Below are 23,511 nucleotides of genomic sequence, written 5' to 3'. Positions count from 1 at the left end.
CCCTTCCCCCCGTCTCCCTTTCTCTCCCTTCTCCTGTATTCTGCTTCCACCACTGATTCAAGGGCACAAAAAAAGGAAACAATAATAAAAAAAAAAACTCTTACCCGCTGCTCCTAAAAAAAGAATCAAGAGGTGGCCGAAAGAGAGGTCAATTTCGGGAGGAGAGATTTCCTGATACCTACCTCCCCTTCTTCTTCCCTGTTAATCCTCCTCCTCCCTTCATCGTCTCTACCATCCACCCTGTTAATGTCTCCCCTTCCTTCCACCTATTCTTGCATCCACCCTGCTTCCCCTCCCCTTCCCCCCATCACCTCCAGCATTCCTCAATCCTCCACTCTGTTTCTGCTACCCTCTCCTTCAGCTACTCTATCCTCTACCTTTCTCTCCACCTCGTTTCTCTCCCCCATCCCTCTTTCCCATAGCCCCCACCTGTGTCTCCGCCGCCCCCATGCATCTCTCACACATCTCCATATGCATATAGTAGCTACGAGGTCGTCAGATGCTGCTGCTGTGGGGAAAGCCGAAGGTCATAGGTTCAGGGAGGGTCAAAGGGAGCCTGGTGGTCTGTGTACACGCCTGCTGTTTGTTATCGGGGGAAGGTGTTGTGGTTTAAGGCGCTGTGTTGGAGGTGGAGCGGCGTTTTGTTGTGTGTGTTTTGATGGTTGTTTTTCCGCACTGATCCTGTTGGTCTGTTTGTTTGTTTGTTTTTTATTGGCGTTTGTTTGTGTGTTGTGGTTTATAGCTGAATATACGGACGTTTGTATAGCCAGGATTAAAGTAATATAACCGAGCAATAGAGAGTGACGGAGATGAACATAGAGGCCACGCGCAGCTGTACCGTATTCCCCTAACTTACCCACCTCGAAGTACAGACTGATGGATGAATATGTTGGTTATCGCGGCTGTAGAGGTTAATTCACGTCCAACTTGTATATCGTCACCCTCATAAAATAATCGTCTAAGTCATTTTTAAGTGATTTCCAGGTTTTTGTCTACATCAATTTTTCAACATGACGCCCATTTTTGTATAGTTGTCTTCGTCATTCAGGGTTTGAGTGTTGTAGAATTGGCCTTTTCTTTTCTGCCTAAATCTTAAGCCAAATGAGATAGTGACAGTTCTTTTTCTGATTTCCTGTAAAGTAGAAAATAATGACTAAGGCGCTTTGTTTACGAAGATAACGATATGCTAACATCCTCTTCGTTGTGTATTTCAAGAGGCCGGGAGCTCCACACGTCAACAACTCTGGGAAAAGAAAGACTCCTGGAATGTAAGATTGACCAGCCTCCGCGATAACAAATAATCTGCTTGAGGATCTCCACATGATCTCCTCCTCCTCCTCCTCCTCCTCCTCCTTTTCCTTCGTTTCCTGTTTCTCCTTCTTATCCCTTGCTTCATATTTCTTCTTCGTCTCCCTCCTCCTCCTCCTCCTCCTCCTCCTCCTCCTTCTCCTTTTCCTTCGTTTCCTGTTTCTCCTTATCCCTTGCTTCATATTTTATCTTCGTCTCCCTCCTCCTTCTCCTCCTCCTCCTCTTTTTCCTTCGTTTCCTATTTCTCCTCCTTTTCCTTTACTTCATATTTCTTCTTCGTCTCCCTCCTCCTCCTCCTCCTCCTCCTCATCATCATCATCATCATGCTCGGGTTCACAGCGAGAAACTTCGAGTATACGACGCCGGGAGTAATGTTAACTTAATTTAACTCGATAGTAAGACCTCACCCCAAATATGCACTGCCGTTCTGGTCTCCTAATTACAGGAAGAATATTGAATTACTGGAATGAGTTCGACGTCGATGTGCTACGAAAATTATTCCCCCCTTAACATGGAAATATGGAAATGCAGTGAACTGAACGATTTACCGAAGTGTTTTGACCTGCTCTGCGGCCACTGAAGTCCCTGCCAAACAGTAGCACACTCGACTCACAACCGAGAGACCCCGGCCTCGATTCCCTGGCAGAGTGGAAAAATTTGGGCAGCTTTTCCGATACCCTACGCCTTTGTCCACCCAGCAGTCAATGGGTACCAGGTATTAATCGGGGGTTATGTCCCGTCTCCTGGGGTCTGTTCCCTTCTCCTGTAATTCCTTCCCCGTCTGTCTCTCTCCGGCATATGACCACATGTTGCGCCGACTAAACGAAACTTTCCAACTTTTCCCTGCCAAACAGATGAAATTACTACAGCGGGTAACCTCGTAACAACCCAATAGACTCGTTAGACCCGTCATTCCATTTTTCCATCTCTCCTCCTCCTCATTTTCCTTCCCCGTTTCATGTTTCTCCTCCTTTACCTCGTTTTCCTAATTTTTATCCGTTTTCTTCTTATCTTCCTTCCCGTGTTCGTTATCCTCATCCTCCCATTTTCTTCTCCGTTTCCGGTTTCACCTCGTTTTCCTCTTTTCCCTACTTCTCCTCCTCCTCCTCCTCCTCCTCCTCCTCCAGAGACAGGATTGAAAATGGGTGTGTACGTCTTGCTTCACAAATACACATACCTGCCCACCTGTACTATAATCACACACACACACACACACACACACACACACTGTTCTCTCCGGAGTTCACACACAAACCTTCACAAACACTTGGAGCCAATTTGGAGCTTTCGCGCGGAATTTCACGACATGTTGACCTGATAATTAGCGAAGCGGGATTCGGTGTACGAGGCTGAACACCGAAGTGATGAGTGTGACCTTAAGAATCGCCTCACGTTGCTATTCCTGATACCGGTGGACGAATATTTCCGCTCGATACCACAGCACCGCGCCTCCTCATCCTCTTCCTCCTCTGCTTCCTCTATATAATTAGTTGTGGTTGTAGTTGTAGGAAGTCTTTATTGAGTAGAAGAGTCGGGTCTAGCTTATATATAGCTCCGAAACCCAAGGAAGTCATTGTGATATTAAAAATCGTTCAAAGTTTCCATTCCTGAGGCTGCCGAGTGATGACTGAACCCTTATCGGAGACGTTGCAAAACCTTATCCCCAAACCGTCTACTACTACTACTACTACTACTACTAATAATAATAATAATAATAATAATAATAATAATAATATCGCGCGCGTATTAAAAGTGGAGACAGACACGAGGCGGCACTGATAGGCGGGAATACCGTGGCTAGAGAGGCTCCGGGCTGGCTGGTCGTTGATTGAAGGTCGCCGAGTCCCATCACAGGAGTAGTCAATGATGCAGGGCACACACTCGGGACTTGTAGCAGGGAGACAGTCTGCTCACCACGCGCTCTTTTTATGCCCTTTTTTAGTCGTAGAGGGAAAGGTGTTGGAGCACATCATGACTACGATTTCGAATTTCCGAGAAAGGAGTATTAAAACGCCTTATTTCATCTCCTGCTGTCTATAAAGGAACAGCACGTGGGATGTAGATTTTTACCCCTTTCTCTCGCCTTTGGACTTCCTTCTGTCACCGTCAAAACTAGGTAACACTAGACACAGACAAGTTGTGGCGACTGATGACTGTTTTTATTTATATTTCGCTTTGACATGTTGAAAAATTGTTAAAATAGCCGTAGTAACAAAGCAGTGGTTCATATTCCGGTATTATTCACAAGAAACGCACAAATATACGTTGGCAGTCTCTGAAAACGAATCCCACAGAAGAATGTTTTAATTGAAATTCACGAGGAAATTCTACACACACTGTTTGAAAGCATGACACTCACATTACAGAGGGATTAAGTGACTGATTGGCTGACTGATTGATTTTCATTTAGTAAAGTATATATACGAAAATGAAACTTGCCGAGAATTCACATTAAAAAAGTAGTCATTAACATTTATTTCCTGGTGTGAGATTTTTATCGTAATGTAGGTACAGCTAGGCCATCATTGGAGGCCTCGCTCAAATCACTTAAACTCCACTTTCCCTCCCTTCCCCTGAACCACGAGTCCTGCCTGACCACTTACCCCCCACGGCACACACACCGAGGCCACTCGCGGGATTATTGTGTCCTGAGGGTGGAAGGGATCCCGGACACCACAGGAGGAGGAGGAGCAGGAGGGCCCAGTATTGTCCGTAGGGGGTGTAGGAGAATCGAGGCTGTAGTGACCTCGGCAGTGTTTGGCAAGGGAGGAAAGTGAGTGTGGGCTGGCGTTCACGTGAGGAAGACGGGGAGGGAGGACTCGAGGAGGGCTGGAGTTGGCGTGAGTGGTGGTGGTGGAGGAGGAGAAGGAATTCGGTGTGTATTTTGGATTCTAACATCTGTGTGAACCTCATCTTTTATTTTTTAAGCTCGGGTCTCGACTTCGTTATGGGCCGCGATTCTTTGGTATCTGGGTCACCACTTCTTCACAGATAGATAAAACAGAACTAACTGTGACATCAATAGGCTTGCTAACGGTCCGTGGCGGGAGCACTTCGAAGAACATTTAAATCCAAGTCAGAAGAGCTTGAAGATACCGTTGCCAGATCATCGTACTCAGAGCATAGTGTTTACCGGTTTCTGACGCCTAACTATTGCCAGGAAACACCAGGATCTAACTCTTTTAACGATAACTATAAATGAGTTTCGTTATTGGAGCCCAGAAGACAGTTTTGGGGTAGGAAGTCGGGAAATTTTAGTGGCCGAGTACGACAATCTGGCAACGGTGCTTGAAGAACGCTCCCCAGTGCCCCTGCTCCTAGGTCTGTATTTTTTAGACGCTTCCGCCTCTTATATCAGCTATTCCAAAGGCCGAAAAGGAGATTCATCGGGTTCTAATGGCTGTTTTTTTACCTTCACGGTGCAGAAGAAGGGTCAGACTACCACCAGGGTCATAAAACTACCACTGGAAATGCCCAAAACTCCTACGAAAGCCTTGTCAGATATGTGCGCTTGGTCAACGTTAGTGTCATGGTTAAGGTTATTACAGATGTACCGTAGAGGGAGAATGCAACTTTAGGCTACATTCTACTACATTCCGGAGAACATTCGACTTTGAAGATGAAACTGCATTAGATATTACGAGTGGCGGCCTAAAGGGGAGAGGGAGGAAGAGGAAGTGGGTTAACTTAAGAACACACGCGCCTAGGTTAAAAAGTGACCCGGTTTGTTTCAGTTCAGACCGTAATCCTCTCCCGGCCACCTGCCACTCAGCTTTCATCACGTCTAGTGCTGTAAACTAAACACCCTTCCCTCACGCATGCCCCGGCTGTCGTCACTGAGAGAGAAGACAAAATTCGCCTTTGTTTCATTTACTGCGATGATATACTAACTTTAATTATATGGGATTACTTGTATATGATAGGGTTTTTTTACGATTGCTTGTACTGTAAATATATTGATTGAGGTTTTCAGTATACGATATTTCACAGGTAAGAAACGTTTATCATTGTTTTGTTTTCTGCATTGAAAGCTTAATGTTCGGTTTATTGATGTGGTTGGCAGCATACGACATTAAACAGCTAAGAAACGTCAATCAAAGTTTTTGTTTTTCTGCATTGAAAGCTTAATGTTGGTTTTATTGATGAGATTTCTACTACACAAGAAACTTATATCAAAGTTGTTTTTGATAACGAAAGAGGAGGGAAGGAAAGAAAAGAAAGGAAAGGGAAAGAGCAGGAGATGAAAAAAAATTAAGATGAGGGAAGGGAAGGCATAGACAAAAGGTTGCAAAAAGAAGATGAAGTTAAAAAGAATTCAAAAAGGAAGAGAGAACTGGAAAGGAAAGAGATTGAAAAACAAGATCAGTGAAAGAGAAATCAAAAAGGAAGAGAGAACTGAAAAGGGAAGAGACTGAAAAACAAGATCGGTGAAAAAGAAATAAAAAAGGAAGAGATTGAAAAACAAGAAGAGTTAAGTAGTAAATATATTGAGGAAATAATCAGTTGGTCAATCACCCAGTTAATCAACCACCAAATGAATAAATAACTTAGCAAATGGATGATTAAGTTAGTAAACCGCTTCATAAGTGTTAGGTTACCATCATATTACTTTCCGTTATTGAATTTAGAATACATAGAACTGTAACTTAGCTCTTAATAGTCTTACCGAGTGTTTTTATGTGTCTTTATTAATGTTGATTATATATGAAGAATTAATTAACGTTCCCACAGAAAAAAAAAAAAAAAAACAGACGAGGCTGAAGAGTTAAATGAGGGAAGAGAAAAAAGTGGAAAGGGGAGGGAAAGGTAAAGGCAAGGAGTGGAAAAATAAAATAAGAGGAAAAAATGAAAATAAAAGGAAAGGAAAACGAGATCATATGAAAAGGTGACGAGAGCATAGAACGGGGAGGAAAAAACATGACCCGGCGAGGAAAATAGTCTGTCAGATTACGAGGTCGAGGAAAAAAAAAATACAGCAAAAAAAAAAGTAGGAAAAAACGTTATCAAAGGGAGGTGAGGAGGTAACGTTTAATCTCCCCTCACCCTTCGTACCTCACCCTGACTCACCCTTGTTCGAGCTTATCTCCCATCTGTCACCCTGTTTTTCCTTTCCCCACTACACCCTTGCTCGTATTTTACCATTGTTCACCCTTTTAACCCCTTTCAATGTTCCCTTCACCCTTGGATCACCCTTGTACTCGTTAATCTCCCTTCTCTCACCCTTTATTTTCCACCCTTCACCTTCGTTTGTTTCCTACCATCACAGACACTTTCAACCCTTTTCAATGTCCTGGTCACCCTTCACCCTTCATACCTCACCCTTGGATCACCCTGGTACTCGTTAGTCTCCCTTCTCTCACCCTTTCTTTTCCACCCTTCACCCTAGTCCGTATTCTTCCATCACTCACCTTTTCAACCCTTTTCAGTGTCCTGGTCACCCTTTTCCCTTCATACCTCACCCTTGGATCACCCTTGTACTCGTTAATCTCCCTTCTCTCACCCTTCAAACTTATTCATATTCTACCATCACCCTTTTAAACCCTTCAGTCCTTTAAGTGTCCACTGTCACCCTGCATCTCTCACCCTGTACTGCTCTCCCTCACCCTTCCAACCCTTGCTCTCGTCTACCTCACCCTTCTTCACCCCTGACCCAGCCTCTGCCACTCCCTCTCTTTGGTTTTATTACGCACCCTTCACCCTATGCATATCTCCCTTACCCTTCATTCCTTGCCTTGTCTCTTCCATTCTCCCGCTTCACCCTGTATCCGTCACCCTATTTACCTCTCCCTGTCCTTTCTCCCTCTCCCTCACATCCTTTACCCTTTCCATCTATCTCCTATCCTTCACTCCTTTTCCTTCCCTTCCCTTCTTTCTTCACTCCTCTGCCTTTCCTTCCCTTCCCTTCTTTCTTCGCCCTGTTCACCTTCCTCTCGTCCGTCCTCCATCTCCCTCTCCCTTTCAAATTTTTCTCTCCCCTCACTTTGCAAGCTTGACTCTTTCCTCGTGTCCTTCCTCTCCCTTTTCTACTTCTTTTCCCTCTCCTCACCTGCACCCTCCTCCTCCTCCCTTTCTCAACTGTCCCTTCCGCCTCTCTCGGGTAGGGAAGCCAAGTGGTGAAGATCTCCGTCCGTAAAACTGCGACAACATCCAATTACTCATTATTATTTTACCGTTCAATAGATCCCGCCTCGACACCTGCCTCGGGGGACCGCGGCTTTATTGTCCGCAGATTAATTAGCGTCCCCAGGTGAGTGTTCGAAGCCCTGCCGGGGAAAGAAAAATGAGAGAAAAAAGAGATTGAAGGTACTAGTTTTCGAGTCTTCAATACGCACCCTCATGTCAGGATGGGGAGGGAAGGGAATGAGGAGGAGGAGGAGGAGATGGAGGTGAAGGAGGAGGAGTTCTCGTATCTACATCACGTTATGAATGTTTCTTTTTTTTCCTGTGGACGGAGAAAATGAGATAACACGAATTTTGCCTTACCTGTCTGTCTGTCTATCTATCTGTCTGTTCTGAATACCCATATGTGCCTGTCTGTTTGTGTTTACCTGTGTCTGTCTATCAGTCTGTCTATCTATCTGTCTTCTGAATACCCATATGTGTCTCTGTCTGTTTGTGTCTACCTGTGTCTTTCTGCCTGTGTGTGTCTGTCTGTTTGTCTGTCTGTCTGTCTCTCCGCCTCTCGTGCGCCCAAATCACCAAACTTTGTGCGCTGAGTTAGTTACGGACAGCGAGAGCCATTTAGTAACTCTATTTTCAGACTCTATTTTCAGGGGAGACATTATTGCACGGACTAAAACAACCATATATTCCCGGGCCGTTCCGTTTATTTCATGGCTTACGTGCTTTATGTCTTTTCATATACCCTTGTGCTTCATTCCTTCCATCACGTTCGGTCGAGAATTGCGGCTAACTAACGTGTTTTTGGCAGAGGTTATAAGCTATACATATATCAGTTCACATCCTCTATGATTCTTTCCATCTTTCATGAGTCTATACACGCCAAGCGATCGAGTAGCTTTTAAGAGTGATATATACCCTTGTGCTTCATTCCTTTCATCACGTTCGGTCGACTATTGCGTCTAACTAACATATTTTTGGCAGAGGTTATAAGCTATACATATATCAGTTCACATCCTCTATGATTCTTTCCATCTTTCATGAGTCTATACACGTCAAGCGATCGAGTAGCTTTTAAGAGTGATCGCCTGAGATGACTTGGGTCCGAATGGTTCTCTGATCGTCCTTGAGTGCCGCGAGATTGGCTCCGCGTTGTCCATCAGAGCCTCCGGGATAACAAGGACGGGCGAGGGTGAGGGAGAGGACGTGGCGCTGGGGCCGACATGGTTATAGGGGAGCGGGACGTCCTTCGCAATCGGCGCTGTTGAATGCGTTGACAGTTTTATGGGGGCCTGGAGGCATCGTTCCACCGTTGCCAGATTGTCGTACTCAGAGCATAGTATTTACCGTTTTTTGACGCCTATGTATTGCCAAGAAACATCAGGAATTAACTATTTTAACGATAATTATAACTGAATCTCGTTGTTGGGGCCCAGGAGACAGTTTTTGGGTCGGAAGTTGGAAAATATAAAATCCTGAGTACGACAATCTGGCACCGTTGCGTCGTTCACAATAATCGCTGTTGAATGCGGTGAAATTTTCTTGTTGTGGCGATTAGACTTAAATTTTATATCGGCGAGTGAGTGTGTAAGGAGGAAGAATTTGGTGACGAGTGTACTTCAGATTTATACTATGGCCGAGTAGATGATTTTTTTTTTTACATGTCTTTAGGTGCTTGTAGAGACCTGGAACGAAGCGAAATTGTAAGTGACGGAATGAATGGAGGTGACGAGTGTACTTCAGATTTATACTATGGCCCAGCAAATGAATTTTTTTTTTTTTTTTTTTTACATATCTTTAGGTGCTTGTAGAGACCTGGAACGAAGCGAAATTGTAAGTGACGGAATGAATGGAGGTTTAGTCAGCCCTGATCTTCTCTTGTCGTAGTTGTTGTTTTACCTAGATGTCTACACAGCATACCTTACCCGCCTGCTGGCCACTGAAAGCTTCTATTCCGTTACTTTGAGGCATACACGTATAGCAAACAGAGCAGCAGAAGCCCAGCAGGAGACAGCAGCTCTGGGTCACAGTGGTAAAAGAAGAGATTTAGAAAGAGTTGGAAAGGAAGGTGGTGTGCGAGTAGCTTCTCAGGGCATCAGCAACGCGGTATAGGATGGAAGTAGCTCAGCCGGACACGTAGATCCCGCCGCCGATGTGTGTCATGGCCCTTTGATCGTGGATAATTTTCCGTTGTTTTATTCCTTCATAGCGACTGATAAGAGGAGAGAGAGAGAGAGAGAGAGAGAGAGAGAGACAGAGAGAGAGAGAGTAATTAGGATTTTAAGGTAATTATGAGGTTACGTAAGACTTTTTTTTTTTTAATTAAGGTAGCCGTTAACAATACAGGTTAAGAATACAGGTAGCCTACAGTGAGGTTATAGGTCATGTTAATACTTATAATATCACCTCAACTTCCTGAAGCCTGTGACAATCTTCGTAAAACTATTTAATGTATATAGAAAAAGGGTTGACAAGAGACAGACAGACAGACAGACAGACAAACAGTAACGCAAAAAAAAGGAATGAGAGTTAATATTCGAGTGTCAAATGGTGTTACTGATATGGGATACATTCACCCCGGCACTGGAAATGAATAAAGCACATCTCCACGGGACATCACACTATCCCAATAACTGACCCGCGGCTCGCCTCGCCTCCCACACCTCACCTCACCCCACCTCGCGCCGGGCAGTGGACAAGCCGAGAGAGGTGAGGCGGGGTCAGGCAGGGATCGGGTCACCTCTCTCGCCCTGTCCGGAGCGCCATCTCACGTCTCCTTTTTCTTCTCTTGCAGGAGAGAAGCTGAACCGTCTGGGGATTGACCTTATGGACCTGGAGCAGAGGTGAGTGTTGACCTGACCTGACCTGAGCTGAAGTTGTCACGTCTATTTTTTTTATGTTGGTGTCGAGTTTTTGTCGTTGTTGTTGGAGGAGAGAGAGAGAGAGAGAGAGAGAATTATTCTTTTTTCTCTCTGTCCTCCTCCTCCTCCTCCTCCTCCTCCTCCTCCTCCTCCTTAATGTAATAGCGTCTCCTAGCATTGACTCTTGGCCAACGAGAGTGAATTCGGAAGACGAGTCATCAGTCTTATTACCCGTGTTTTATGGGGCCGCGCCGGGCTTTCAGGCGGATTAACATTGATCTGGGTGAGCGTGGTGACGTGATGATGATGGTAATGATAAAAGAAAATAATGGTAATAGATGTAGTAGAAATAGGAAAAGGAATAGCAGCAGTAGTAGTGGTAGTAGTAGTAGCAGTAGTAGTAGTTGTTGTAGTAGTAGTAGTAGTAGTAGTGTTTATTACCCTGTGTGGCGTCATGGAGGTACAGACAGCGATATGCCACCCCGATATTTCCCCCGCACCTCATCCCCGTGGGGCGGCGTGTGCCTCAGTGGTCCGCGGGGCGAGGTGGCTGCCGCGCCGTCTTAGAAGTTCAATTCCCGCCGTGGTGATATGCAGTTTGTCTCGATGTCATCAGTATTTTCATTTCTATTATTATATTCATTACCATTATTATTTTGATTATTATTATTATTATTATTATTATTATTATTATTATTATTATTATTATTATTATTATTATTATTATTATTGTTGTTGTTGTTATTAATACTCCCATTTATTTATATAGTGTGTGTGTGTGTGTGTGTGTGTGTGTGTGTGTGGGTGGGTGGTGTCAGTTTGGTTCAGTTAATATTGGACGAGCGTCACGCTGTCATTGTTGCTCCCGCGTACTGAACAAGTTCCAAAATTACCTCATGACACATTCATTATTTTTGTTTTATTTAGTAGGGTCTACTTTTTCACACACACCCCTTCCCCCGCACCACCACCACCGCGTCACACCGCGTGACCTCAGCTGGGCGGGGCACCGTCTGACCACACAGGCGAGCTGACGGCTGCACAGTGTTGCGCCGCGCAGGACAATTGTAACACAGGCGGAACCAGAACGTCTTCTTGAAGTGTCTCGAGCAATACGATTGAGTTATAGTTACAGCCCAAAGTGATGACGAGGAGCGGAGCCGAGAAGAAAAGAAACATGCAAGATCTAAATAAAACATGGTCACTTAAAAGATTGGCTCACGTCAGTACAAACAGTAGCTCGCCACCCGTGTGTGTGTGTGTGTGTGTGTGTGTGTGTGTGTGTGTGTGTGTGTGTGTGTGTGTAATTCACCACCACCACCACCACCACGGCCTGATCACGTGTTGGACTCGTAATCGCTAGCAGGTACCCTCCCGACATGAGCAAGTGCTCTTTATCGTCGATCTCTGGGTACTGCCAGGACCTCACACACCACACCCCCCATCCTCCTTGCTCAAGGGGGGACAGTAACCACTCCTAGTCAACGGAAAGAATCCGGCCTGAGCGGGCCCGAACCGCCGCCCTATCAGACCGTGAAGCCTGACAGCGCAGTGCTCTACCATTTGCGCCATGGAGTGGTGTGTGTGTGTGTGTGTGTGTGTGTGTGTGTGTGTGTGTGTGTGTGTGTGTGTGTGTGTGTGTGTGTGTGTGTGTGTGTGTGTGTGTGTGTGTGTGTGTGTGTGTGTTACTCACGAATGCCCGAATTACGTGCCCACGCATTCGAGGTCATTATTATGAGTATGCATCACCAGTAATCTGCAGTAGGGCGGCAACAGCAGGCGAGGGGAGTAAGGACGCCGCCTCTGTGTTTCAGGCTGTGCGAGGTCGAGCGAAGCGTGGCCTCCCTGCGAGCTGACTTGCCGCCCGTGGTTGAGGAGCTGAGGCTCGCCGTGGACACCTTCAAGATGAGGCTGGAGACCACTGAGCACCTGTCCTGGCTGGGTGAGTCTCTCCCTGCATCCTTCACGCCTGTTCTTGAGAGTAGGCTGATCTTTTTCCCTCCTCCCTCCCTCACTGTCCTGGCTGGGTGAGTCTCTCCCTGCATCCTTCACGCCTGTTCATGAGAGTAGGCTGATCTTTTTCCCTCCTCCCTCCCTCACTGTTCTGGCTGGGTAAGTCTCCCCTGTCCTCCCTACTCACGCTTGTTCTAAGGTGAGGCAGGTCTCTGTCTCCCTCCGCCTTCTCATGTCACCTGTCTCGGAGGTTTGCCTCTCCCACCCTTCCCTCCCTCCTTTACACCTGTCCTGCCTGAGTGAGTCTTCCCTTCCCGTCCTCAAACCTACTATGAAATGAGGCTGATTCTCCCCCTCCTTTCCTCCCATCACCTGTTTTGGAGTTTGTATTTCCTTCCCTTCCTCCCTCAGTCTTTTATACCTGTAGCTACTGGGTGTGTGCCTCTCCTCACCATTCCTTCGATATGTTCCTAAAGGGAGGCTAGTCTTTCTCCCTCATTTTATCACCAACCTTAGGGGTCTGTCACTTTGCCTCACTCCCTCACTCCCTCCCTCCCACCGTCACTCCTGTCGTGGGTTGCTGAGTATCCCTTCATTCTGGTTGCTTTCCCTCCTTCACTTCTCATAAAGTCTATTCACGTTTACATCGAAATAAGCCCCTCCTCTAACCTCATTAAGTGTATAGCATTGGCCAGTCCGCAAGCAGGCCACGCCCCCTCTCCAACAGACGCTGCATATCATTGGTGGATGCTGGACTGGAGAGGCGGGGCTTATTTTTTACGTTATCCTGAACATATTGCATCAACAGTCTTAGGGGTTTGTCATCATAGCTCTCTTTCTTCATCTTTCACATTTGTCCTGGGTGGGTTATCTTCCCTTTTTCCCTCATCCCTTCCTCTTCACTTGTCCTAAAAATGTATTCTTCCTTCATCCATCCTTCGCTCCATCATTCCTTCCTTTTCACCTCACTCTTTGTCGTGGATTGTCGCTTTTCCTTCCTCTCTCCTTCATTCCGCCCTCCCTCCCTCCCTTACGCCCCTCCCTCTCTCCTTCGTTTCGTTCTCCTCTCCCTTACGCCTCCTATTTCAAGGTTTTTCCTCTCCCTCTGTCCAACCATCCATCCTCATTTCCTTCTTCCTTCCATTACTCGTCTTTTCCTGGGTCTTTTCTCCCTCCCTCGTTCCCTTCTTTTCTCGCTTCCTCCTCTCCCTTCTTCCCTACTCTCTCTCACGTCTTTTCCTCATGACTTTTCTCTCTCCCTCCCTCTTTTCTACCCTTCACCCCTCCCACACACGCACTCAAAGCCTATTACTCCGGTCTGCATCCCTTCTCTCGATCTCTCCTCATTTAACACCTATTTACGTTAGTTTACCCTCCCCTTCCCTCCTATGCACCTCTTAAACATGGCTGGGTGAATCTCAATGTGTGGGTGTGATGCCGGTGATAGTATAGGAAGACGGGAAACAGTAGTAGTAGTAGCAGTAGAAGTAGTAGTAGTAGTAGTAGTAGCGTTCTCAGGGTCATCAGGGACGCACGCAGCATCAACAGTTCTTCCCGTCTTAGATTCTTTCAGCTGCATCCTTCCCACGAGTGTTTCCTCATGCTCCCTTGCCCTTCTAAGTAGCCAGACTCACAGCCATGCATCATCTCCCGCAGGTTTCTACAAGGAGGGGATCGGAGAGCCTCTCGGGACGCTGGGCAACTCTCACCCGTGCTGGAAAAACGTTCAGTACCGGAGGAAGGCGGAGGAGGAGGTGGGAACGGTCTGCGGGAAGTTCAGGGAAATCTGGTGAGTTGATTGCGATTATGTGTGTTGTGTGTGGGTGTGAGGAAATGATCGTACTTCAGGGGTTACTCTCTTATTTTTTTTATTATTTTCTGCTCTTCGTGTTCTTTTCTTCTTCATCTCTTCCCTCTGTTCTGTTTTACTTCTTGGGTGTTTTTGTTATTTCCTTGTTCTTGTTCGCATTTGCTTTTCTTTTTTTTATAATCTTTCCTTTTTATTCTATTCGACTTAGCTTCTTGTTGTTCTTGTTCTAATTCTTGGTCTGTCTCTCTCCTCTTCTTATCATCTTGCCTATCCCTGTTATTATACTTATTTTTATTCTTCTCGTTCTTATCCTCTGCTCCTCCTCTTCCCTCTTCTTCCATGCGTTAATTATTTTACTCGTGAACGGTGAATAGCCGGGGGTCGCATTAAGGAATGACCCGATACCTTTCTTTTTTAACCCTTTCGCGGCCTCAGAACTATCCCCGTCTGCTTCCCAGTGACGGCGTGGTGAGCGTGGATACCCAGGAGCTCCTACGGCTGCCTTCCTTCAACAACTGGGCGTGGGAGGACTGGGAAATTCTGCTGCTCCTCCAACACATGTAAGTGACCAACCACACCGCAAGGACTGCCCGCGCACTTCTACGATACGATATAAACGCAAATAAACGAATGAATATACAAAACGAGAACATGAAAGGCAGTATAGAACGACAAGTGGAGAAATATTACTTAGATTTCAACGCTTTTAAGAGGAAGATTAAACAAAACAAAGGCGAAATTGATAGACTAAGAATACCCGCTGAATGTGATAGGTGTAGGGAGGAGCAGGGAAGGGAGGGAGGGAGTAGGGTGATGTGTTCACGACCCGGACAGTAAAGTGAATAATATTCATAAAAAAAAAAAGTTATTGAGCTACAGGAGAGATTTTGTGCTTAAAAGAAAGCTTAACTAATTCCCCATCTTATGCTATGAGTTTCATATCTGTAGATATCATAGTATTGGTTTTACAGCCGTTTTTAAAATCCAGAATTCTCTGTCCGGGTCGAGACCGCGTGTTCACGACCCGGACGGGGTTGTGGTCTCAACCCGGACGGATGTTTTGGTCCACCAAAAACACACTTACACCAATGTTTTATATTTTTTCTTACTAAGAACATCCAGAACATGACACTGAAAGGTGGAATAAAACAATTGGTAGCAAAATATCAATGTAATAAAAAAATATATGATAAAAAAAAAGGTAACTGAATTCCTTAAAACTACGCCTTTTTTCTTTCGTATGTTAATATATAGTATTAATATTGGTTTTAGGTTAAAATGAGAGTGATTGACAGAGTCATTTAAAAAAAAAAAAAAATCCTTCTTATACCTCCGTGTTCTCGACTCGGACATCACGTGCACACTGTCCGAGTCGAGACCACGCACATCATTTTTTTAAAAATTCGTAAAAAATATAAACAATTGGCCTAGGTTAAATATTTCAATTTGGAGAAGTAAACACTAATGGGGGGCACATATTAATGCTAAAAATAATTCACTTCCATCAATAAAACACTTCGAAAAATCACTCGATATTTAGCCGTGGCAAACACCCATTTCCAGCCTTTTCCATGGCTTTATCTCACATATGGTACATTATAGTTGTAAGAACTATGCAATCATTCACTTTTTAATTGGTTTTTCCAGTACACTTAATTTGCATGAATTGTCAAAAATTGTCCGAGTCGAGAACACGGCATAATTTTGTCTAGCGGGCACCCCAAACGAGTCCATTGTTGTTTAGGCACTCCGTATTATCACTGATTTTATGCCAATATGGCTATATTACATAACAAAACTTATCACAAGTTGATCACGCCTTATTCGTGGTCATGGCACAATATATCCTGATGCCGAAAATTAAGATCGCGACCTCTTAAAATCGAAATTCTTACCATGCTTACAAGCGGAGCGTCGGCGGGGAGGTTTGCAAATGGCGTCTAGTTAGGACCGCCCTCCCTCATACGTCATAGCTCTGACGTCATCCTAGGCTCGATCGTTCATTGGTTAATCAAGACTGTCCGGGTCGAGACCTTGTCCGGGTCGTGACCACACGACCCTACATGTGTGAATGGTGAGGGGGAATATGCGTGTGTGTGGGAAGGGAAACTGTGTATGGGGATGGAAAATTCGTGTGTAAGGGAGGATTCGTGCTCGTTTGTCCCTCAGTACGAGTTTGTATTTTTAGTAAGTGGAGTTAAGCTCGTACAATTCCATATTCTGACTTATTTAGCCAATTTTAACGATGTGTGTGTAGTGTGTGTGTGTGTGTGTGAGAGAGAGAGAGAGAGAGAGAGAGAGAGAGAGAGAGAGAGAGTAAAAGAAAATAAATGAGAAGAGATGAAACTGAGAGGAGAAGTAAAATAAAGAAAAAAGAAAGAGAGGAAAGAGAGAGAGAGAGCATTATATCACCCGGCCCCGTGTTCCCCCCACAGGTACAAGGATCTGGGGCTCCTCTCGAAGTTCGGCATCGAGTTGGAGGTGTTCCGCAGCTTCCTGTGCCGCGTGTACCACTGTTACAACCAGGTCCCCTTCCACAACTTCATGCACGCCTTCTGTGTCACCCAGATGGTCAGTAACGCCCATCACTGTTTCTCTACCATATCATTCCACGTTTTTCCTTCACAGTGTCTTGTATTTAGTGTGGGGACCCAAGTAATAGGTTATCGTGACCCAGTGCAGGTTCACAATGCTTAGAACCGTAGAATATAGTAACGCCCTTCACTGTTTCACTACCATATCATTCCACGTTTTTCCTTCACAGTGTCTTGCATTTAGTGTGGGGATCCAAGTAATAGGTTATCGTGACCCAGCTCAGGTTCACAGTGCTTAGAACAGAAGAATATAGTAACGCCCATCACTGTTTCACTACTATATCATTCCACATTTTTCCTTCACAGTGTCTTGCATTTCTTTGCCTATCAGAGGAGTGGGGATCTAAGCAACAGATTATCGTGACCCAGTGCAGGTTCACAAGCAACACTTAGGGTCATAATCTTAAACATTTCATCGCCCAAGTGCACATAATTGACACGGCTTTTGTAGGAGTTTTGAACATTTCCATAGGTGGTTTTATGACCCTGGTGGTAGTTTGACCCTTCTTCTGTACCACGAACCTAAGAAAACACTCATTAGAACCCGACTGATCTCACTTCAGGCCTTTGGAAGTAGGTGATGTGAGGGATGGAAGCATTTGACAACACCACAATTAGAATCGTAGACTATAGTGGATTGATCCCTTGGAACGAAACTATATCGTTCATTCGTTCTCTCCTTTGCAACTTATTCTGCCTTGATCTATTGAGACAGCGTGTTAAACTGAGGGCATATTTTTCACGCATAGGATTTTGTTTAGCCTTAATTGGTCTTGGTGTCATCAAGTCAAGCCTCCTCCCCCCCTCCCCCCCCACCAGATGTATGGGATGATCTGCAAGTGTGGCCTACAGCGGCGACTGGGCGACCTCGATTGCCTCATCCTGCTGACCTCCTGCATCTGCCACGACCTGGATCACCCGGGCTTCAACAACATATACCAGGTGAGAGAGAGAGAGAGAGAGAGAGAGAGAGAGAGAGAGAGAGAGAATAAAAGAAAATCAATGAGAAGAGACGAAGCTGAGAGAAGAGAAGTAAAATAAAGAATAAAAGAGAAGAGAGAGAGAGAGAGAGAGAGAGAGAGAGAGCAATCATATTCACTGGGGACTCCTGCAGAAGCTCAGCCGTATGTGAATGGAGCAGTGTGTGGGCGTTCTCTCTGTGCTCATCGCCTAACTCCATGCTGTTCCATTTTCTGAATCATTTGATACCGTAATGAATTAGACGCTTCAAGTATTCAACAAAATTACAGATTGATTTTGCCAGAAATGACTTTCACTGCACATTCAACATTTTGATTTGCATGAAATAAAAATTGGTGTTCTTTGTAAAGTTTAAAAATAAGTACTTTAAACACCCTTGCCCAGTGGATGCCATAATGTAAGGATATGTATTGATTTTTGGGGTTAATCTCATTTTCATCATCAGTGTAATTAATGTTATCTCACACTTTACAATGTGATGCAAATTACGTTCTTGGTTCATGGGTGGAGTGGAAAAATCTGGGCGGCTTTTCCGATACCCTACGCCCCTGTCCACCCAGCAGTGAATGGGTACCAGGTATTAATCGGGGGTTGTGTCCCGTCCCCTGGGATCTGTTCCCTTCTCCTATAATTCCTTCCCCTCCTGTCTCTCTCCGGCATATGACCACAGATGTTACGCCGACTAAACGAAACTTTCCAACTTTACATTCTTGGCTTTATCAAAACCCCACACAAATGTCCTGGCACATACTCATATATGTTCTTGAGTCAACCTTCCTTACCATCACATCACATACGTAACATTCTTAATTCTTCTTCTACACAACTTCAGCTCTCACAACCAGGCCCATCAATGCTGTATTCCATCATCTTTTATCAATGTCCTAGTCCTTCATTTATGCAACCTTGGCCCTCACAGATCAATACCAGGACCATCAATGCCTTAATCCTTCATCAATATCTTCATCCTTCATCAATGCCTCAACCCCCACAGATCAATGCGAGGACCGAGCTTGCCCTCCGCTACAATGACATCTCCCCACTAGAAAACCACCACTGCTCCGTTGCCTTCAGCGTCCTTGAGCGCAACGAATGCAATATATTCAGGTAGGGAAAGCCACGCCCACTATTTTCCCACAGCAAAATGGTGCCATCAGGGAGAAAATGAAGACTGAGAGTTTTTCATTAGTGGGTTATGCACGGCGCACTGTCAAGGAAGGTTGGGAAAAATGTTTTGGTATGAAAGCACCGCAGTGTAAGAAATTGTTTTACTGTTTACTTCTTTGCATCTTCCTCATATTGAAAGCGCTTTGAGATAATAAATGCCATAAATACTGTGAAATAAAGAGTAACTGTGGTAAATAAGAAAGGGAATGAGTGTGTGTTTTCCATGAACCCTTTATGATCATAGGTATCTAGTCAAGACAGTTTCAGTTGTAGTGGTTGCTGTTATTAAACCAAAGTAACAAAGTGATAATCCAGAAATTGTAGAGTTCAGGACAAATAGTGAAGCAGGTGTGGGGATGAAATTGAAACCTTTGTCATACAGAATCAAGAGAAAAGTTTGTGCGTCTTTGTCCTGCAGTGAACAATAATGACTGATGATGATGACATGTAACTCAGTGTGTACTCCCTCCACCTTTCAGGAACATGCCCCCGGAGGACTACAAGAAGGTGCGGGAGGGCATGATCCGCTGCATCCTCGCCACGGACATGGCGCGTCACAATGAAATCCTCTCAGACTTTCGAGAAATCATGCCAGAATTTTCATACGAGAACCGAGCACACGTCAATGTGGTATGTTTGTTTGCATGTAATGAGAGGAAGTAATGCTGGGTGAGGAAGGTTGTAATGTTAGGCAAAGTACTACATGACAAAGTAATTTAAAGAGAAATTTGACTGAATCAGATTATCAGTGTACCCAGCAGGCAGGATGGAGCATTAAAACTCAAGATGCAAGAACAGTTATAATCAACAAGGATCTCCTGTACTGTAAAAAAAAACATGTCATAATTTTCTGGTGTTTTATTGTTCTCTCACAAGCTGGTCCCTCTTTCAGCTGTCCATGGTGCTGATCAAAGTGGCCGACATCAGCAATGAGGCGCGCCCGCTGGACATTGCTGAGCCCTGGCTGGAGTGTCTCATGCAGGTCAGGAGTGCCGGAGTGCAGGGTTGCATATAGATTTAACTTATTGGTTATCATTTCAACTAACTTAAAATAGGCTTCTAGATATATTTGATACCTTGGTACATTCATTTTTCACATCAAAGTTTTCCCACACAGGAATTCTTCAATCAAAGTGATCTTGAGAAGCTGGAGGGGCTGCCAGTGTCCCCTTTCATGGACCGGGAGAAGGTCACCAAACCCTCGTCCCAGTGCTCCTTCATCGGCTTCGTCTTACTACCTCTGTTTGAAGCTCTCGGGAAGGTCCTCCCAGAGCTAGATGTGAGGCACTTTTATTTAATGTCTGAATCTGATCACAAATGCTGTGATATATATTATGAAATGGTTTGTGTGAGGGGTGATTTTTTCTCATTTTTCTTGCTTGGAGGGACCATTGAGAAACATGATCCCCGCTGCTACCGGGTTAAAGTGGTGTGCTTGCTGTTGTGTAATATTTTCACCTCTATAACCATTGGCTTTGGCAGAATGAATAATGTGTTGACAGAAGTAAGGGTAGAGGGAGAGCCAGAGTGGAGACACAGCCACAGTACTCTCCATGCCTAAGCCTAAAAACAGTCATCACACCAGACACCACTAATATCTATACTGTGAATTTTTTTACTACTCATATCAATTCAATAACGATTCCTAATACTGCAGCTAAAAAAATAGTAATAGGAGGCCATGTCTCAAATGGGAAAAGCAGCCCCAATAATCCCTCTGTCCATGTATCCCTGGCCACACCACGCTGGCGACCACGTCAAGGTGGCAGCAAACAAGGCCAACTAAGATGTGCCCACACACTATTTACCAGCAAAAAGTTTGTAGCTTGAAAGAATCCGAATCTATTCTATCCTACTGTTGTTGTGGAAACCGTTATTTTGGAAACTGTTTTTGGTGAGATCCTTTGCCCAAGCGTTATATGAGGCTTTTCCTTTGGTGAACACTGAAGTCCCACATCCCTATATTACTAATATGTTTCTTATCCAACAAAAATGGTTTTATTTCTAAGATTCACAAAAAATCTATATATCACTAATTGTTAATATGAACAATAGGTATCATCAAGAAATAAAAGTTCATTATTTTCTTTTCTCAGGACCTGATCATTCAGCCTGTGAGGTTTGCACTGGATCACTACAGGAAGCTGAATGAGGCTGCAAAGAAAGCTTCAGAGGAGGCAGAAGCTGCCTTAGAGCCAACAGTTGAAGAGGAAGAGCTGCAAATAGAAAGACCCAACAGTCGCCTCTCCCGGGAAAACTCTAAAAAGGTTGTGCAAAAGACTGAAAGCTCATTCAGCATTGGGAGCAGAGCCTCATCGCGCATCTCCATGTACCGGTCCAGCACGTGTGATTATGGTGATGGTACAGAGTTGGACACAGAAACTGAAGTTGATGTTAGTGAAAGGACATCAAGATTTAAGATCGCTACAGACATTCACATATCTCCCTCACGGAGGAACAGTTCAGAGCGACGCAGTAGTGTTGGTGGGCGATCTAGTTGTGAGCGAACTGTGTCACCCAGAACCCTTGAGGAGCGGCTCCTCCCTCATGCTGAGGCAAAGAATGAACCAGAGGATGGTGAGGTACTTCCAAAGAAAAGTGAAAAGGAATCGCTGTTTGCTCGGTTTAGAATTTTCTCTGAGCGTCTCTCTTCTAGTGACAAGGAGAGGACCTCCAATGGGTCAACTATGATGAGCAGTAGGAGCACCAGATGTAAACAGAGTGGTCTGCAAAGTGTTCTGAAACGCAGTAGGAGTAAGTCTGAACCTACGAAGAGTAGACACCATCGAACATTTCATATATCACGGCCAAGAATTAGCTTTGGTACAAATCCCCAGAAAATGCCGTGTGGTGAGAATATGTTTAATAATCATGATAAAGAGAAAGCAAAAGACAAATGCAAGGAATCATCTTCTGAGGGTCTCATCTCTTCATTAGAAATTAAAACTTCTACCTCCTTTGAACTTGTGGAACCAAAAAGAAAACCTTGTGTGGCATCCAGCGCCCAGCCTTCACCAACACTCTCTGAAAAGTGTGTGCTGGTTACAAACTCTATCTTAAAGCACAAAGGATTTAGTTTATCTCTTGATGTACTGCCAAGAAAGAATGGTCGATTAAGGAGGTCAGCAGCAACAGAAACCCACACACCAGAAAACACTCCTGGTAGCTCTGAGGACAACCTTCTGGAGGAGTCTAAGAGGCAACAGGTGGACGGAGCTGCCAGATTCAGCCGACATCAAACCTTCTTCAGCCAGACTAAGGGGGTTCACTCTCCTGAAGGACTTAAAGGCTTTAAAAAGAAACCAGAGTCAACCAGGGCTTTGCTCTTCAAGTCTTTGTCATTCAGAAAGAAATCTCCAACCAAAGAAGATGAAATGAGACACAGTGATTCATGTGGTCCTAGTGAGGAGAGGTTATGACAGGCAGGAACATGTTTTTGTTTTTAAAACATATTTGTTAGGTGAAACCACTGAGGAGTAAAGAGTAAAGGGATGATAAGGGTCAAGGTATATGATGGTTAAGAGTCTTCCACAGTGGACCATTCCTCACATCACTTACAACTATTTTTCAGATATTTAGAAAGTTAAGGTAAACTGATAGGAATCTCTTCTGCATCAAATGCATTGTGAACAGATCACACCTCAAACTTGATTTTGAAAGAATTTATGGTAAAAAAAAACTTTACTAACCTTCAGGTAACATAAGTGTTTTGGGTAACACTGGGGAGTAAGTCCCAGGACGGGTGGGCTGTACCTAGCGTAGAGTACTTTTAGCTGACGTTGCCAAACCACCTCTCCTCCCCCACTTTGCCTTGCCACACCTCTGCTTGGGACTGACTGGCCATGTGGGTGCAGTTAAAAGTACCTTAACCACTGAGGGTTGTAGTATTTAAATGTTTAGATTATATATATAAATATATGTATTTTCATAGTGTTGTACAAACATTTGAAAGATTTTATTAAAAGGGATGAATGACCATGTTATAAAACAAAATGTGTGGCAAAAGACCAGTTATAAGAAAAGAGAAAAATAGATTAGAACCTAATATTTATTTGTGTAGAAAATGTACAGATATATACTTAGCTTCTTCATGCTCAAAACAAATTTTTAATGCCAATGATATAGGAAAGCCCTTCAAGGTTTTATCTGCAAAGTATTTAATAATTTTATATCTAACAGAAAGGTATTCTTTGACTAAAAGTCAGTATATGTGTGTGTGTGTGTGTATAATTATATATATATATATATATATATATATATATATATATATATATATATATATATATATATATATATATATATATATATATATATATATATATATATATATATAAATATGGTGTCCATGAGGACTAAGCATGCATATTGGGTTGACCCAGACATAGAAGATCTAACACTCCATGCTCCCTATGGGCATCAGTGAAGGCATACTACCTCAACCTCTCGGCCTCACCCACCTCTATGCTCCCCCTCACAAAGAAAACCTGCACAGGTGTATATATATATATATATATATATATATATATATATATATATATATATATATATATAAATATATATATATATATATATATATATATATATATATATATATATATATATACCACACACACACACACACACACATCATATACTTGTAGTAGTAGGTATATTTCTTACATATCATCTTGCCTCCGAACAAGTTATCTCTACACCTCAAGACACCCAGGAGTGTTTC

The 23,511-nt window shown here is 44.1% G+C and overlaps 1 protein-coding gene across 1 annotated transcript in view; it reads left to right on the top strand.

The window, feature by feature from the left end:
- LOC126985022 (high affinity cGMP-specific 3',5'-cyclic phosphodiesterase 9A-like) overlaps positions 1-23,031 on the top strand; it is a 208,987-nt gene extending 185,956 nt beyond the window's left edge. The window contains exons 5-15 of the mRNA XM_050839262.1: positions 10,223-10,271; positions 12,104-12,231; positions 13,899-14,031; positions 14,511-14,612; positions 16,488-16,623; positions 17,466-17,588; positions 18,622-18,734; positions 19,274-19,424; positions 19,687-19,776; positions 19,912-20,073; positions 20,891-23,031. Coding sequence (XP_050695219.1) covers positions 10,223-10,271; positions 12,104-12,231; positions 13,899-14,031; positions 14,511-14,612; positions 16,488-16,623; positions 17,466-17,588; positions 18,622-18,734; positions 19,274-19,424; positions 19,687-19,776; positions 19,912-20,073; positions 20,891-22,213 — 2,510 coding nt within the window. The 3' untranslated portion in view covers positions 22,214-23,031. The remainder of the gene's footprint in view (positions 1-10,222; positions 10,272-12,103; positions 12,232-13,898; positions 14,032-14,510; positions 14,613-16,487; positions 16,624-17,465; positions 17,589-18,621; positions 18,735-19,273; positions 19,425-19,686; positions 19,777-19,911; positions 20,074-20,890) is intronic.
- Positions 23,032-23,511: the final 480 nt, after the last annotated feature.

The sequence above is a fragment of the Eriocheir sinensis genome, chromosome 58, assembly GCF_024679095.1.
Source record: "Eriocheir sinensis breed Jianghai 21 chromosome 58, ASM2467909v1, whole genome shotgun sequence".
Classification (NCBI taxonomy): domain Eukaryota; kingdom Metazoa; phylum Arthropoda; class Malacostraca; order Decapoda; family Varunidae; genus Eriocheir; species Eriocheir sinensis.
The sequence above is the reverse complement of the archived record's forward strand: the minus strand, read 5'-3'. Positions and strand labels throughout refer to the sequence as shown.